Below are 17,025 nucleotides of genomic sequence, written 5' to 3'. Positions count from 1 at the left end.
TTTGTATATATGTGGACGGCGGACGCCGGCGCTCAGGGGACATCAACTGGTGCTTCACAATAGCGTGGTGATAGTCCAAGTAATAGAAATCATCGTATGAGCCGGAAATATTCGTATTCTATGCTTCTGAGGGTTCTGCCGTCTGCAGTAACCGTTATAATAGACGAACTGGTGATAGTCACTGGAAAATAATGACGTGAACCACGGGTTAAACGAAGACCACACACAGGTATTATATTTTGCCGCGGTTGAGTCATGAAATGTTATCTCTGTGTATAAAAGTTAACAGCAACGCCTAGGGTAACTCCAAATATCTAACACTGGGCAATTTTGTGTCATTTCTCTCGCTGCCAGGCCGTAATATCTTAACAAGACTGGTGTTCCCACCTACCCATACGCGGATTGTATTACTAGGACAACGAGTAACCGAACCTAGGAGGATCTCGCTTGATGGGATAGCTGCCTTTGGAACAAGACGCCCAACAACTTGGCGATCTACTGGAGTAAATCTAGGGTTAGTAAGGTTTGTGTTTCGGTATTATGCCATGTATCACCCAGGCAGAAAGGAGCAATGAGCGACTACATTTCCTGATTTTGATAACATAACTTAGATTTTCAACGTATTGGTTAGTGAACTTCTGCCAGGTGCGGCAAGAAACACCAGAGCACAAAGGAAAGGACACAGGTGATCGACAAAGAATCGTAAACCTACGACGTGCTACATTTGAGATCAGGGTATCTTATACTTAATCGCTTACGTTGGCGGGTTAGACGGATATTCGTATGCGGGCCGACTGCTGGTATGGTACATAGGTATTATTAATATAGCTACGAGTCAAGAATTGACAAAAAGAAAGCAAAAATTGATCGTCAGTACACGTTGTATAGCATTAACTTGAGCATATCATACACATAATTACTATCTAGGTAACTATCTACACTATTAGAACATCATGACAAAACATCTACGAAGCGTAATTGTTATCTCACAGTCCCCGGAGCGGAATTCATAACTAATATAAATGTGAAAATAAAGTTGTACGAGGGAAACATGATACAATCTATACATAATTCTATAACCTAAAATACCGAATATCAGGCACGGTACCGGCGCTTACGCGTCTTTCGGTGCCCAACAAAACACAAACAACTCCGGCCGAGTGCTCGGCGGGATGGCCCTAGGCAGATAGGTTTATCGAGAGGCACCAGTAGAAACCCCGATTACGTGATCGAGTTGATAGAAAACATCTTGATATACGGCCACGCCTATGTAGTATTAGGTTTCCCTGTTGTGTCCGCGTCGGGGGGCACTACGACTAGAGGTCTCCGCCCAGGCCGGATAGCTGCCACCGGTCTAACGGCGATGACTCACTCTACCTTCGTGTAGGATCAATTCCAGACTTGGCGACTCCGCGATGCTAGTAACTGGGCACGACGTAGCAGGGTCACAGGCCATGGGAGCTCGTACGACTGACAGATGGGACAGTCACAGGTCATTCAAGACAGAATGGTACGTTCAAGAATCCTTTTCGGATTGATTACACCCAGACGGGCAAATCTAGGTAGTCAGACCCCGTTGGCCACCCTATGGTACAATAGCAAACACCGTTGTAAACGCAGAAACCAAATCCCATGATCATGACCCGGGGCACGCCCGAGGGGGGAGCGCGAGCTAGAGAGAAAACCGACTTTCGTAACCGACGTGAGACCCCTTCCCTTCCCAATGCAAGAACAACGACGCTTAACCACCGAAACCGTAGAGGGTGCGGCCTTGCCTCTTCAGGGCGTAGACCACGTCGAGCGAGGTGACCGTCTTGCGCTTAGCGTGCTCGGTGTAGGTGACGGCGTCACGGATGACGCCCTCGAGGAAGGACTTGAGGACACCTCGCGTCTCCTCGTAGATCACTGCGGGGAAGACGCGTCAGTATGAGTGACCCATTTACGGGGAGAGATGAGGCGACGAGACGAGACGCGCGGGGTTTGACTTACTGGCTGAGATACGCTTGACACCACCACGACGAGCGAGACGTCGGATAGCAGGCTTCGTGATGCCCTGGATGTTGTCACGCAGAATCTTGCGGTGGCGCTTGGCACCACCCTTTCCGAGGCCCTTGCCACCTTTGCCGCCTGCAAGGGGAGACGGGTCAGCGATGCTATTCACCATGCTCTGCCGGTAAGGCTGAGGGACCGCCCTGCGATGCAGTGCGGCTGAAGAGGGGATGCAACTTACGTCCAGTCATATTGAATGAGGTTGGAGATGAAGTAGAGTGGGATTGTAGATGGATAGATGGTGTGTGATGGCGTGGGTGCAGATGAGGCTGAGGTGGAAGCGGAGTGGTAGATGAAGAATAGTAAAAAGAGGAACGGTGGTAACGTGGGGAATGGGAGAGGGGGATTTAAATAAAGGGACGGGGTGAGCGGGAGGGGGAGGAAATCAGAATCAGCTGGGTTCGGCTTAGGGAAGGGGGGGCCTAGAGGGGGGGGGGGTAATAAAATGTACAGGGCAGCGAAGGATGGATAGATAATACTACCGTGGGCAGGTAAGATAATAATGAGAATAATAATACGAATAATTCCAAGTACAAGTGCCAGGAGAGAGAAAAGCAGAGAGAGCCAAAAAGAGAGAAGGAAAAAAAAATGGTAAACAGAAGCGGGACTGGCCAATCGAAAAAAGGGATTCGGAGAGGGGGGGCATCGGAGGGCGGCACGGCGCAGGCACTGGCTGTACCTACCGCACCACGTCGTACCGTGCTGTCACGCTAATCTTCTTCGGGACGGGTTTTCCCAGCAGAACTCTAAATCGGTCCCCTGGGCCAATCATCAATTCGCATCACGCCTCGCGGCGAGGCGCGCAGGGCGTGTACCTGGGTACTTGCGCGGGTCACAGGTACCTACCTACCCAGATAGAGGGCACCTAAGGTAAGGCAGGTGTCTAGGGATAACGGTAAAGCATTTGTTACTACTATTCCTTACTACCGGTATTAGATATTTCCGTGTAAATCCACATCCCTCTATAGAGTAAATATCTTGACAAAATACGTGCAGCAAATAGGTGCCTGTGCAGTAGGTAAATACCTACCGGCCGGTGCAGGGTCATGGGTTGAGACTAGGTACCCGGGTACGTTACAAACCCCTTTCGAGAGAGGTGAGACGCATTTTTTCGGTAGCAATGATCTCATAGACTTCTCGATCCACGCCATGTTACAGGGCAACCGACCGGCGGGAATTCTCCTGCGCGCGACCCTGCGCCGGACGTGTCAGCTGGGCTACTTCTACAGCTCGCCATGTGACCTGCAGCAGCGACTCTGGGGGCCATTACTTACATCGCCACGTGAAGAGATCGGCTCTTATTCTTATAGTTAACCATCTTCACCACTCTCACGACGGGACGTCTGTTGTGGCCGGCTGGCTGGCTGTAGGTAAGGTAGGCACCCAAGGTTGGTGGGTAGAGGTAGGAGGTAGGTAGGTAGGTGCCTGAGGCCAAACGCCCACCGAGTGCGTGACGGGAGGAATGAACAAATAAGAAATAACATGCCAATCGGGCGCCGTTAAAGTGCATGCATGCGCTGCGCAGGCAACGAAGCAGGTACTCTCCCGTCTACTCTACCTATAGGGTAGGTAGGTTACTTGCTGGCGAGACCGCCGCAGAGACGAGACACGCGTTTGGGGGGCTTGTCTACTATACGCTCGTAGGTACGCATCTCGAGGGCGTGAACTCTAGGTGCCGCAACGCGTCTGACGATCGCACTTTAGCTACCCACTAAGTGTATCCGCCAATCCGTTCCATAGCTAGACCACTCTAGATCCTGTCCGTAGTTCTCTCTGTCTCTGTCTCTTGTCTCTCTTGGTTCTGGCCTTTGGGATCCGGGCCAGCACCAGGGCCGACGGATGCGGTCAAGCGTCCAGGCGGTGGGGCAACGCCGGAGCGATGCACCCAATCAGAAATTCGCAGGCCGCTGAGACGCGACGAAGGGAGCCGAATTCCCACCTAAAATGCGAGCCCTTTTGCACGGCCAAACGCACCCCTGTCTGCCCCCCTCCCCCCCAAAATAAGAATCAACAACACAACACCCGGCCCCGGTGCCAATAATCGAACATCTTTTTTATTTATTTTTTTATTACTCCCGCCTTTTTGACTCCGTTGATCCTGCGCTTTGGCCACCCGCCGAAAACTCTGATACTCTGATAACAGCGAGTACCTCCGTACCCGCTGCGAACCCACACGCAAAATGGCCACTTTCCTGATGAGTAAACCGCACAATCAGCCCAAAGCCGCTGCGCCCGCTTTTTCATATATTTAACCCGTCCCCCACTCCTCCAATCCTCTTCCTTTCTTTTCTCCATCCACAACTCACATCTCCCATCTCCATCAACACCACCCATCAACGCCACTCATCAACACCACCTTTCACCATCACCAAACACATCCACAACTCTCGCAATGGCTCGCACTAAGCAAACCGCCCGCAAGTCTACCGGTGGCAAGGCGCCCCGAAAGCAGTTGGCCTCCAAGGCCGCCCGCAAGAGCGCCCCCTCCACCGGAGGTGTCAAGAAGCCTCACCGCTACAAGCCTGGTACCGTCGCTCTCCGTGAGATCCGTCGCTACCAGAAGTCGACCGAGCTTCTGATCCGCAAGCTCCCCTTCCAGCGTCTGGTAAGCTCTCCCTCCTATCCTCATTAACGCGCCGTCGACGTGTGTCCGTATCGGCTTCCGCTGCACGTACCCCGCTTTCCATCGGCAGCATTCTAACGCGACGCGTCACAGGTTCGTGAGATTGCCCAGGACTTCAAGTCGGATCTCCGCTTCCAGTCGTCGGCCATCGGCGCCCTCCAGGAGTCGGTCGAGTCTTACCTCGTCTCCCTGTTCGAGGACACCAACCTCTGCGCCATCCACGCCAAGCGTGTCACTATCCAATCGGTTCGTACACCCTTCGCTCCTCCCCGGGCTCGCCGTACGCATTTGCTAACAACCGCTACAGAAGGACATCCAGCTGGCCCGTCGCCTCCGTGGCGAGCGCAACTAAGCCGCACTATTCGGCGCCTTCTCTTTAGTTGCCGCGGCGGATGGAATCAGACGGACTTGACTTGCATGATGATTCACTCTGGGTTGGGATGATGACACTCGGGTTTTTACAGGACAATGGTTAATCACTGGCGTTAGATGATGCGTTTTGCTGGCATCCAGAGATATGGATTTGTACATCAGTGCTATGGCATACGTCACCACGCGGTGCCGTTCAGTGAATCTGAACACATGAACAACACTCTCGGTCTCGTGCTTCTCGTGACGTGCATGCTCTCGCTATGGCTACTGGTGACTAATTATAGTGAACAGCGCACGATGCTAGTTTGGGCGCCTCGACACGCGTTGGTTCTCTAGTAAACGTAGTACAGTGACAGAACACTGCCGTGCTATCGTCGCCTTGGGCCGGGTGCATGATCGGTCTTACCTTCTTAGCGCCATCGACAGGCTCATTACACCATTGTGACGTGGCGAACGGTGCGCTCTTTACCCCTCTATCACTCATTCATCTATCAACTTATAGGTACACGTACGCATAATCATCCAGTCGTAAGCCGACAGCTAGACACGGTAGTTAGGCAACCCGCAGTACATCTGCGCTGGGCGGCCGACGAGACGCAGGTGCAGGTGCAAGCTGCAGGCGGGCGTCGATAGCGAGCACGTCGGACGCCGGCCGCCGGCGTAGTCGACGCCTGCGCGTGCGCTGCGCTCGTAGACGGGCTAGGTGGCACGCGACGGATCGATGCGGGGCGGGGGAGCGAGTGCGCTCGTCGAGCGCGCGGGCGGGCGGGCGGGCGAGAGGCGGCCGACGGTACCTGCCCTAGTGGCAGCAGCGGCGACGCGTCGAGTCGAGCATTGGTCTGCCCGTCTACCTATCTACCCGCTCCTCTCCCCGCCGAACGGCCATCTGCATGCACCGGTCGCAGACGAGACGAGACGAGACGAGACGACAAGGGCGGCGTCGACTCATCTGTCTGGAGGCCGCGCGATCGCGACCGCGTCACCGGGGCGGGCATCGAAGTCTGGCAGCCCAGTGGCGACGGGCTCGCGGTCGTGCGGGCGACGGCGACAGCGCACAGCGCCACCTCGATGCGGAGAGCCGCCCGCCCGCAGCACCGGATGCGGCCCTGGGGTTCTGTCGTAGCGTCTATCCTAGGCAGGTAGACCTGCCTGTCCTAGCCGACTCGCGGGCCGGTCTACGCTGGGGGTTGGGGAGGGGTGTAGATGTGCGCGGACAGGGCTGGCGCCTGGGTCTATCTCATACCTAGGTGGGTATTTGGACTTAGGGAGTAGGTACCTAGGTAAGGAGGGGAGGGAATGCGGTAGGTAGGTAGGTGGGCGAGTCGTGGTGAGATTAGGAACGACAGCGGTAGCGGGGATAATCACAACCACTGAGAAAAAAATAGATAGGGCAACTAGGTATATATATTGCATATTTGCGCGCGGTGACGGTGGAAGTGTATGGCAGAGAGAGCGAGACTGCGAGAAAGAATAAACAGCCTCGACGCCAGCCAAGCCGACCTCTCCGTCCGTGGCGCGACAGACATGCGGACAAATTACTGACCTCGCCTGCTCCCTGGGCGCGGATTTGGTAGGGATTGCGACCGGCGGGGGACGCACGCAGCAGACCGACGCGGGCAGCTCGCGCTGCGGCGGCCGGCGGACGCAGCGAGGCCTCGCGGACGAGGAGGGGAGGGCCCGGGGAGGCCGCCTGCGCGCAGCCCCAGCGCCGTTGCGTGCGTGTGTCGCGCCATCTGCAGAGGGGGGCGGGGAGGAGGTGGGCGGTGGGAGTAGAGGCTAGGAACGAAATCAGCGAAGGGGGAAACACTGAAAATACAGCAACATTTTTTTAATGCCTAAGTAGCTACCTAAGTGAGGACTCTACAAGTATGCCACCGCGAGACAGCCGGGATCGCGGACGTAACCCGCCATGCCCTGCGGCGCACCTACACAGTAGTACATACAACACGCCCGTCCAACCGATTCGGTCGGTTTCATCAGGAATCGGTAGGTAACCTCGTGACCGCCGCGGCGAGAGCGTAACAGCGTCTATAATCTCTCGACTCGCACAACCACCGACCACGTCCGGGGAGGGGGGAAGACACTTCGATTGGACATGGGTAAAAAAGGTAGAGACGTCTGCATGCCTTTCTTCTTCTTCTTCTACAGGAAAACGTTGCGCACAGGAAATATCTGGTATCCTCTTTTCCAATCCAAAAGAACAGAAAAAGAAAAAAAAACAACAACACAAACTAAGTTTGCCGAGAACCCTCTCCCACCCCGTCACGAATTTGAAAAACTCCCCAAAACTCCTCGTATCCGTCTTCCCCCCCCCTCCCCCCCGCGAACGCGTTAACTCGAGTACTGCTTCCCGTTCCGGGGGTGTGCCCTTGTGAGCACGTCGAAGGCGCCGGTGCCGATCTTGCCGAGCCTGCCGACGACGATGCGGCTGCTCGGCGTGCTCAGGTCGTCCCAGTCGCCGTCCAGCACGGCGTCCTTGAGGAACGCCAGCGTCGTCTCGAAGCTCATCTTGGTGAACGGGCTGACGTTGCCCTTGAGCCCGTTGCGGTTGAACGGCGTGAACCCCCCGTTCCGGGTCATGTAGTCCCCGATCAGGTTGAGGTGCCGGTTGTCCACGCTGATCCCGTGCCCCTCGAACACCCGCGACAGCTCCAGGATGATGTTCCGCCGCGCCGCCTCCACCCCGTACACCCGCAGCACCGCCGCGATGTCGTTCGTCTGGGTCCGGTTCGGGTCGATGAAGTCCCCGTACTTCTGCATCGCCTGCAGGTTGACCCCGTTCGTGTGGACCACCGCCCGGTTCTCCTTCGCCCCCGTCCGCAGGTCCGACACCGTCTCCTTGCTCACGTACGTGCACGACCGGATCCCCGCGATCTGCTGCACGAGCGTCTTCCGGACCGCCTCCTGAACCACGCTCAACATCAGGATTTTCGGTATGTTGGAGTCGTACTCGAGCGTGAAGTCGCACCACTCGCCTTTGCTCTCGTCGCATTCGAATCGGGATACCGCCGGCGTCCTCTCCTTGACGCGGTTTTCGCGCCCGCCGCCCGTCCCTTTCCCCCCTTCGCCGTCGTCGGAACTCTCGTCGTCGCCTGACGGGGGCGGGCTGCCGCCGATTCCTTCGTCTTCCGGCTCTTCTTCGTCCTCGGGTGACGCCTCGCGTTCCAATTGCCTTCGTATTTCGTCGTCTTCGTCGTCGTTTGCGCCGTACGAGACTGCCTGCTCCTTATTCGCACGTTGTTTTGCGTTTGTCGCGTCATCATCATCATCATCATCGTCCTCGTCCTCGTCCTCGTCCCGGGCCGCGGCACCAGGGTTAGCGGAGGCCATCTCGACTACCCCCGCCTTAACGCCGACCTCGGGCGCCGAAGCACCTTCTCGGACCGTCTTCGCCTTGATCTCCTTTCTGGCGAGCTTCTCTAACCTGGGGAGGAACTCGGTTTCGAGCGTGTCGAGCACATCCGAGACGCTAATCGCATAGGTTTTCGAGTATTCGCTCGAAGGGAAAAACTCGAGGCGAACATCGAACATCTTCGCCTCGCGGTAGCCGATACCCTTTCCGACGCGCTCCTTCACCGTCACCTTGTCGAGAACATGCGAGAGCGGGAGGATGCTGATTGCCTTCGCAAATATCTCACCTTCTACCTCCGACAGCTCCTCGTTTAGTACTAGCGTCATGGACGGTGTCGAGATGTGGTCGCTGGCTGTCATGAGGATCTCCCGCAGCCGAGGAATACCGAGAGTGACGTTCTTGGCCGAGTGACCCGCCAGATGGAAAGTATTCAACGTCATCTGCGTCGACGGCTCGCCGACCGATTGACCGGCAACGATGCCGACGGCCTCGCCGGGCTCCACGAGGGAGCTGAGATATTTTGTGTAGAATATCTTCTCCGCGTACTTGCGAGGGGTGACGACCTTGGACATGTGGGCCGGGGTCTTCTCATCCTTTCTCTTGATCAAGCCGTCCGGGTTAGTTTTGATGTACTCGGATACCTTCTCATAGAACTTCTCCGAAGTGGAAAACGCGTGTCGGTTAGGATTCAACTCGGTGTGGATAGGATCGAGGCCAGTCAGATAGTTAGCTTTAGCCTGTTTAACGGCTTTCTTCGAATACTTCTGAGCAAACTCCCTGGACTCGTAAATCTCCTGATCCCAACCCCGATCGGCGATGCCAAGCTGATTGATCTGGGACGTCTGGTTGCGAAGCACGAAGCTGAAGTCGTTCAGGTACTTTTGCTTCGTGATGTCTAGGCCGTCTTCCCCGTATAGGAATTGGACCATTGACCCGTCCGCATCTCGAACTGACGAATCGTAAGCCACCTTCAAGCCTTCCATGCCCTTAATGAGACACCTCTGTAGATACCCGGATCGGGATGTCTTCACGGCCGTGTCGATAAGACCTTCACGTCCGGCCATATGATGGAAGAAGTACTCCTGAGGCCGAATGCCGGTCAAGAAACGATTCACGACATAACCGCCGGCACGCACGTTGCTCTCAAAGGGTCGGAAACACGGTAGTGATTTCCCGCTCACCATCAGAGGCACTCTCCGGCCCTCGAGAACCTGCTGGCCGAGGTTGCAAGAGATCAAGTTTGCGTTGACGGAACTTCCCTTAGCGCCAGACGTCGTCATCGACTGCATCTGATTCTTGGGGAACGGCTTCTCCAGCCCTACCGGGAGGCAGGCTCTAGTCACCTCGCTAGACAGCTGGCTAGATTCCGCGTTCACCACGTGGTCCAGGTCTTCTTGCTTGCTATCGTCGCGCATTACCTCCTCGAGGCGCTCTAGTAACATAGGATCCGTACTGGTGACGTCGGAACGGTCGCCCAAACTCACGTACTTGGCAGCAACTTTGAGACCGATATCCTTGGCACCTTCCAGCTTCTTCTTGCGATTCTGTTCGCCCTCAGGGGTAAGACGCAGATCGTCCATACCGCAGCTGAAAGCACGCATGTTGAGGAACCGAGTGAGGAGCCGACCTAGACAGCTGAGCAATTTGGCGGCGCTTTCGGGGCCCCAGATCTCGTGGATCGAGTGAATGAAGCCGCCGGAACTCGGGCCCAGCTGCGACTTGTCGAGGATGCCGGAGATAAACTCGCCGTCGCTAATCAGAACGTTGCCTTCTTCCACGAAGCTTCCCCAGGCCCCCGGCGGTATTGACGATTTCCCGGTGAGCCAGAGGTCACCGCAGCCGGCAGGCTTGATATTCATCAATATCGTTGTGATGACCTGCTTACCGGTCCAGCGCTTGACAGGTTTCAGAGTCGCCGGGGGCACAAGCACGAGTCTCTCGGACGTGATGTGCCCGCTTTCGGGCCGGAGTGCGCTGTAGATCAGTTGGTGATAGGCGCCCTTGTCGAAGAAGGCGTCCTTGCTGCAGAGGGCCACGGAGACGGACAGATGGTCCTGGATCAAGCCTCGGAGGGGCTTCCCGGCAGTCGCCGAGAGGTACTGGTGGTCTGTGTCGGCAATCTTCAAGGCTTCGGCTCGCGCGAGTTCGTTCTGCGGGAAATGCATGTTCATCTCGTCACCGTCGAAATCCGCGTTGTACGTATTGCAGTTCGCGTAGTGCATGCGGATCGTCTTCTCTCCGGGTAGGACTCTGGCTCGGTGGCCCATTATGGAGGGTTTGTGAAGGGTGGGTTGTCGGTTCATCAACACCACGTCGCCGTTGCCTAGATGGCGATGGACTTTCTTACCCTTCATCCCGGCGTGCTCGTGGCTGGTAGGGGCGAGAAGTTGATTCGCTAGGGCAACCCGATCTTCGACAGTTTTGTTCTTGAGGTTGATGATCTGTCCGTTCTCGTTCTCGATCGCCGAGGCTCCGGGCCACTTGTCCACACCATTGATAACCGCCTGTTGCATTTCTCGAAAGTTATGGCTCGTGACTGGCTCCGGGTACGTTAGCTTCTTAGCAAAAACAGGAGGAACGCCTATTTCGCTGGTCTCGATGTTCGGGTCGGGCGAGATGACGCTTCGCGCGGCGTAATTTACTCGCTTGCCCATCATGTTTTTTCTGAAGAGCCCCTCTTTCTTCTCCAGCTTTTGTTTGATACCATCTTCATTTCTCTTCCCAGCGGCACCGCGGATGGGATTTCTATCTCGGTCGATTAGGGAATTCACGGCGTCCTGAAGTTGGATGCAGGCCTCGTGCATTTCGGATATGTCGCGTTGTCGCGTTTCCGCATTTGGGTCTTTCCCGTGTTGCGATATCTCCTTGTGTATCTGGGCGATGTGCGCACATGCTGCAAGGATTTGCTTGTAGAGAGAGTTCTGCTGTGCCTCCGCGATAGCTCCATCCCCTTGACGAGCTTCCGGGCGGAATTTGTTCGGGGGGACGAGGATAGTTTGCAGGAAGAAGTTATCAGCCGGGACTTTCTTCCCGAGCGGTCTAGAGTTGTACACCAAACCCATTATATCTTGTTCTTTTTCGAACAGGAGCTGAAGCCGGGCCTGGACCTCCATCGAGTTGACATACCGTTGGTGAGATTTGGCAGCGGTGTCTTTGGCCTGGGAGGACTTGGCGGCAGCGCCACTTCCTGACATGATCACGTCCCCGTTTTCATCAAGCTCCTCGCCCTCACCTTCCTCGTCCTCATTGCTCTCCTGCTCTTCCCCTTCGCTCGACGGGAGGTCGACGTCGGCTATCCCCTCGTCTGTATCGTAGCCGGGATTCTTAGCCGTGTCGGTTTTGGATTCCCGCCTGATAACTAGGGCGTCCTTGTGACGGAACTTGCTTTGGGCCATCTTTACTTGGTCCTTGGCGCTGAGGGGCTTCTCGAAAATCTTAACAAAGCGATCTTTTCTGAAACTCGGAGATATGGCTTTACACGTAGCACAGGCTCTCCCTTTGGTCATATCTCTCAAGAAGTTTTTGAGCACTTCTCTCCTAGCCTCGGACGCGCCTTCATGTTTACCCTTCCTGATGTCGGCAGTTCCCAGCCGATGCTCCTTAAGCGCATCCCTCGTATATGTTTCTCTCGCAAGAATCAGTCTCTCAGCCAAGGTAATATCCGCCCCGTCGGAATCCTGTTCATCGTCCATCTGTCCGTCGGCGGTGTCCAGGGCGATATCGTCAATATGTTTGGCCGCGTCGATGAGGCCAAACTGGAGGAGACGAAGTTTGCAAGCGACGAGGCTGAGGTCGACCCGTCGCATGCGAAAGCGGAAGCAGTATTGGCACTGGGCACGGAGGAGCCTTAGCACCTGGTCCATGAACACGGGGTGGTAGACCGGGACGGGAAGATCGATGTGGCCGACATGGCCGGGGCAATGGGGCTGCGCGAGGTTACAAGTCGTACATCTACCGGCGCCAAATTAGCAGGCGACCCGTAAGCTGCGACAGGCAAGGAGAATGGAGTGGCGCTCTGCAGATTGCGCACCCGTGTCCTACTTACATCGAATCCCCCCAAGCCCCGAGAGCAGGGTCGTAGAGACCGCCGGGGACGGGATTCAAGAGGCTGTCGAAAGTGGTCGGGTTCTCGATTCTCTTGACGGATATCGCTTTGATTTCGGCGGGAGTGAGGAAATCGAAGTCGACGCTGTCGATGGTCGACGAGATGGGCTGTGAGATATTCATGGCTGGCTATGTTCCTATATCCTTCCATAGCCCGACACAGGCTTCCTTTCCCACCAACAGGACGGTCCGGTTCGAGTTAAACAAGGGCCGCAAAGCCCGTGTGAGCCGTATCCTAAGACGTCTTCTTCTCCTCGGCGGATTTCATCAGCTTATAGCATCGTGCAGGGCTGGTTGGTAGGGCGCCGGCGCTGCGTTGCTTGGAATGATGCCGCAAGTGGGAAGAAGGAAGAAGCTCCGCAGCAGCCAATACTCAATAGAGAATGGAAGACAGCCGTTTGGTTTCATTGGTTGGTCCCAAGTTTGGAGCTCGAACTTTTTAGCGGTACGAAACGGCAGAAAATGGGATCTCCACGTGACCGAGATAAGATAAAGGATACGTCGCCATTTGATTGGCTCTTGGAAACACCCGATTACATAATTAAACCTTGCATAGCCAGATGTCATACAGCTGAGAGCCAGCTCAAGAGAAGCTGGTTGACAGCTGACCTGCGGTTTCTCTCGTAGCCTGGCCAATTCCCACACACGCTTCTTTCTCTCCAAATAGATGCCCACCACAACTTCACTCACGTCACGCCTCGCCTTGCCTTGCCTGCCTCACATCGCTCAACGCGACCCGTCGCAGTCTTTCGCCCTCACTCATCGAATCTCTTCACCTCGGTTACAAGCGCCCACTCGAGCCCCTCAGATCGGTAACTAGATAACCGACTCCCTCCGCTTCTCCAACAGGACAAAAAAGGGTTTGCCGCATGATCGTAGGCTGGATTCGCCCTCTATGGATCGACACGGCTCGCCAGGCCTCGGCCCGCGCAATGATGCCGCATCTCGCGTGCAGAAGCCCGATTCGGCTGCCGACAAAGCAGCTAAGCTGGCTGCCCTGAAGGCGCGCGTGTCGGCGGCCATAGGGACTACCAAGGCGAAGGGCGGGCTCAACGTCGGCCTTCATCCCGCGTTGGAAGACATCGGCCAATGGAAGCCCGGCAACAAGGCCAACGACTCGAAAGCGAACGCAGGCTCTCTCGGCTCGCGGCAGCGCAACGGCGGTAACAAGGGCCACACAAAGCACAAGCCCCTCGACTTGTCCGGCCCTTCGCAAGACGAAATTAAGAATAACCCCTACTACGACGCGAGCCTAAGTGCTCCCAACGCGAAACCGCGGCAGTCTCGGCACCTCATATTCAACCAGAAAGGCAAATATATCCAACAAGCCAACGCGTTGCGGAGGCAGGCCGCGCTCGAGGCCCTGAAGAAGAAGATTGCCGCGGGGACGAGGAAGGTTGGGATAGACGAGGACAAGGATGTCGAGAAGAACTTCGTGGTCGATGACCCGCCGGATATCGAGTGGTGGGACGAAGGCTTGGTAGACGGCAAAAACTATGACGATATCGAAAATCCCAGCATCCTAAAAATCGATACCGAAGACAGCATAATAACTAGATACATTCAGCACCCCGTCGCCATCGAACCCCCCCAGGATCGCAACGTGCCCCCGCCGAAACCCATGTATCTCACCTCTAACGAGCAAGCGAAACTACGTCGACAGCGCCGGATGGCCGACCTCAAGGAAGAGCAAGCCAAGGTCCGCCTCGGGCTCGTCCCGGCGCCACCGCCCAAGGTCAAGAAAGGCAACTTGATGCGCGTGCTCGGCGAGGAGGCCGTCAAAGATCCGACGGCCGTAGAGGCGCGCGTGAACCGCGAGATCGCCGAGCGGCACACGAAGCATCTGCAGACCAACGAGGAGAGGAAGTTGACCAAGGAGCAGAAGCACGAGAAGCTGGCCACGAACCAGGAGAAGGACGCGGCCAAGGGGCTGCACATGCTGGTCTTCAAGATCAACACCCTGGCCAACGGGCAGCACCGCTACAAGATCAACATCAATGCGGACCAGCTCGCGCTCACGGGGCTTGTCATCATGCACCCGAAGCAGAACCTCATCATCGTCGAAGGGGGCGAGTGGTCGACGAAGCACTACAAGAAGCTGATGCTGAATCGCATCAACTGGACCGAGAACCTGCCGTCACGTGATAAGGACGCGCAGAACGAGACGCTGAAGCAATGGCTTAGGGCCGAGACCGAGGACGGCGACCTCAAGGACCTCGCTGAGAACCGGTGCCAGCTCATCTTCGAGGGCGAGATCAAGTCGCGCGCCTTCCGCAAGTGGGGATCCAAGGTCTGCGAGACGGACAGCGAGGCCCGCGAGGTGCTCTCCAAGGCTAAACTCGAGAACTTTTGGAACCTCGCCAAGTCTACCGCAGCTAGTGCCACTGCTACCGCTGCTTACTAGGTAGCTAGGCGCCTCGTGTGCGTCCACTGACCACCAGTACCTCTTGAAATGTCGATAGTCGCACGGTCGAGACCGGGCAGTATGTAATATGAAGATGATTCTTAATGACTAGCATTCGACGGGGCAACTATTTTCTAGCCGTGGGACCCGACTATCGCTTATTATTTATATTCGACGTCGGGTTCGATACTTGGCGACACTTGCCCTCATACACTTACATCCTCTCGACGTTGCTATCGCGCGCTCGCTGTGTATCTGCGCTCGTGCCTAGTCGTTCTCGACAATGTATCTCGCCAGGATATACCTCGGCTAACTACTATAACCCCCCTTTTACTAGAACGGCCGGCACGCATTTGTCGGCAGTCGACGCTACACCCCAGTGTACCCCTTTCTCTATCAACTTGAGGGCGTGTAGCGAGTTATCCTGCCAATATTTCTGCATAAGGAACATGCTGCTGATTGGGGAGCTACATGTCACGAGACAAGGGACGCACTCTCCCCTCCCCCCTACAATAGCGGCTCCGGAGTCTCTAGTATGAGATGTCATCTACGGGTACGGCTATATCACATACACACGTACATAGATGTATAAACATCCTATGGTGCGCGTGGTGGAGTACATGGTCAGTTAGCTGTCTCCTAGTATACATAACGAAGGGCGGATAACGGGCGTATTTGACATGGAACAACACAAGATCGTCTACACATAGTTCTTATGGCCCCCAATACGCACAAACTAGAAGCCAACTCCTGTGAACCCAGTCGATAGTACCGGCCCAGCTGTCTCGTCTCGTATATGCACATCAGGTATGATGGAGACTCGTGCTGAAGCATACGTTTCCCCTGACCCTAGCTCAGTGGCAAGTGCCGTGATAGCTTGCCACTGCTTGACACGAGGTGCCCATGGGGTTACTGGACGTTCTCGCTCGGCACAGCAGCACAATACGGCGGTAGCACAACAGCGACTATCCCTATACTGCCTACAAGTCCTACCTCTGCTAGGAAGTATAATGTAGAACCGTCGTCCTATCTCTCCGGTTACACTAGATACCGGGAGCATCGGCCCCTCGAATAGCCTGCAAAGGCCGAGCTTTACAGAAGACCTAGACCCCTGAGGGAGAAAGGGGGAGTTGCAATGGGCCAGCGCGCGTGCCACAAGCCGTTATCAGTATAGGGGTCGTATGATCTGAGAGATATTTGCCGCCGGCGAGGGCGGAAGAGAAGAGGGTATCATCAACGAACGTTCTGAGTCTGCCGTGTTTGCGATATGTCACCTTTGCCGACCCCCTCCTCACCCATCCAGAGGTGGGTTACGTCGCTCGGTCTTTCTCGTCGACGGGTAAGACGTGTAACGCCATCCTGGGACGCTATAGGGTCTGTCAAGCGCCGCTTACTGGCCGCGAGTACTACAGGGCAGCCTGACTCCCGAGAAGCCTCTCTCTTGCGCGACAGGCTGCGCGGAAGTGCTGTGCCAGCCAGAAGACAAGTCGATCCTCCGCGTCTACTTGGCCTCGGCCCCCCATCCTGTACGCGATCGGCGATCTCGAGAAAAGGGGGGGGGAGGAGGAGGAGGAGGAGGAGGAGGAGGAGGGAGGGGGGGCCAACCTGGAGCAACCCTACTGCCGCCACCACTACATCCTTTCGAGACCGAACTGCCACAAATTCCGGCCAGGCCCTCTCACCTGCCCTAGGTGGCGACTTGGAGATCAACGAACGCGAGACCAGATCTCCTCGAGCAACGCACGTCACACGGAGCCGACGGGTAGGTGTGTGAGCTTGGATTCTGGAGTGACATGCTTGGAGGATGAGGCAAGGGGGAGGGGGAGGGAAGAGATCCTTACGAAGCGGCCACCCACACGCCGTCCTCGGCCGGCTAGCGAACTTGGCAGCTCCCTCCCTATCAAGCTTCCCGCAGTCGAGATTTCGGTTCGACGGCAGACCTGCTGCTGCAGACCCTTCTTTTCTTCCTTCCCTCTCTCTTTCGCCAAAAGTCCCCCGCCTCCTCCTCCCCCCCCCCGCCCCGGCGCAGTCCCCCAGGGATTCCCTTTTCGGTGCCGCAACGTCTCGATCGGCGGGGCCCGGGGGAGAAGGAGGGAGTGGGGGAGGGGGGGAAAGGAGGGG

At 56.1% G+C, this 17,025-nt stretch overlaps 5 protein-coding genes across 5 annotated transcripts; 2 read left to right on the top strand and 3 right to left on the bottom strand.

Annotated features, from left to right (window-relative positions):
* Positions 1–1,485: 1,485 nt before the first annotated feature.
* GGS23DRAFT_563217 (histone H4.1) lies at positions 1,486–2,614 on the bottom strand. The gene is made up of 3 exons (XM_051516072.1): positions 2,231–2,614; positions 1,990–2,127; positions 1,486–1,905 (listed from the first exon to the last, which is right to left on the bottom strand). Exons 1-3 carry the CDS (start codon positions 2,238–2,240, stop codon positions 1,742–1,744), a joined length of 312 nt encoding a protein of 103 aa, XP_051372878.1. The 5' UTR covers positions 2,241–2,614; the 3' UTR covers positions 1,486–1,741.
* A 345-nt stretch (positions 2,615–2,959) lies between these two features.
* On the bottom strand, positions 2,960–4,002 carry GGS23DRAFT_563216 (uncharacterized protein). Its single transcript, XM_051516071.1, has 2 exons — positions 3,324–4,002; positions 2,960–3,243 (listed from the first exon to the last, which is right to left on the bottom strand). The coding sequence occupies exons 1-2, from the start codon at positions 3,557–3,559 to the stop codon at positions 3,012–3,014; spliced, it is 468 nt and encodes a 155-aa protein (XP_051372877.1). The 5' UTR covers positions 3,560–4,002; the 3' UTR covers positions 2,960–3,011.
* Positions 4,003–4,343: 341 nt separating this feature from the next.
* Positions 4,344–5,264, top strand: GGS23DRAFT_563214 (histone H3). Its single transcript, XM_051516070.1, has 3 exons — positions 4,344–4,654; positions 4,766–4,918; positions 4,980–5,264. Exons 1-3 carry the CDS (start codon positions 4,442–4,444, stop codon positions 5,022–5,024), a joined length of 411 nt encoding a protein of 136 aa, XP_051372876.1. The 5' UTR covers positions 4,344–4,441; the 3' UTR covers positions 5,025–5,264.
* Positions 5,265–6,857: 1,593 nt separating this feature from the next.
* On the bottom strand, positions 6,858–12,858 carry GGS23DRAFT_563211 (beta and beta-prime subunits of DNA dependent RNA-polymerase). The gene is made up of 2 exons (XM_051516069.1): positions 12,442–12,858; positions 6,858–12,347 (listed from the first exon to the last, which is right to left on the bottom strand). The coding sequence occupies exons 1-2, from the start codon at positions 12,621–12,623 to the stop codon at positions 7,376–7,378; spliced, it is 5,154 nt and encodes a 1,717-aa protein (XP_051372875.1). The 5' UTR covers positions 12,624–12,858; the 3' UTR covers positions 6,858–7,375.
* A 274-nt stretch (positions 12,859–13,132) lies between these two features.
* On the top strand, positions 13,133–15,062 carry GGS23DRAFT_485428 (PRP3-domain-containing protein). The gene has a single exon (XM_051514351.1). It carries the CDS (start codon positions 13,396–13,398, stop codon positions 14,902–14,904), a length of 1,509 nt encoding a protein of 502 aa, XP_051372874.1. The 5' UTR covers positions 13,133–13,395; the 3' UTR covers positions 14,905–15,062.
* The last annotated feature ends 1,963 nt before the right edge of the window (positions 15,063–17,025 follow it).

This window comes from Durotheca rogersii (genome assembly GCF_024521655.1).
Source record: "Durotheca rogersii strain YMJ 92031201 chromosome Unknown GGS23scaffold_7, whole genome shotgun sequence".
In the NCBI taxonomy this organism is placed as follows: Eukaryota; Fungi; Ascomycota; class Sordariomycetes; order Xylariales; family Xylariaceae; genus Durotheca; species Durotheca rogersii.
The sequence above is the reverse complement of the archived record's forward strand: the minus strand, read 5'-3'. Positions and strand labels throughout refer to the sequence as shown.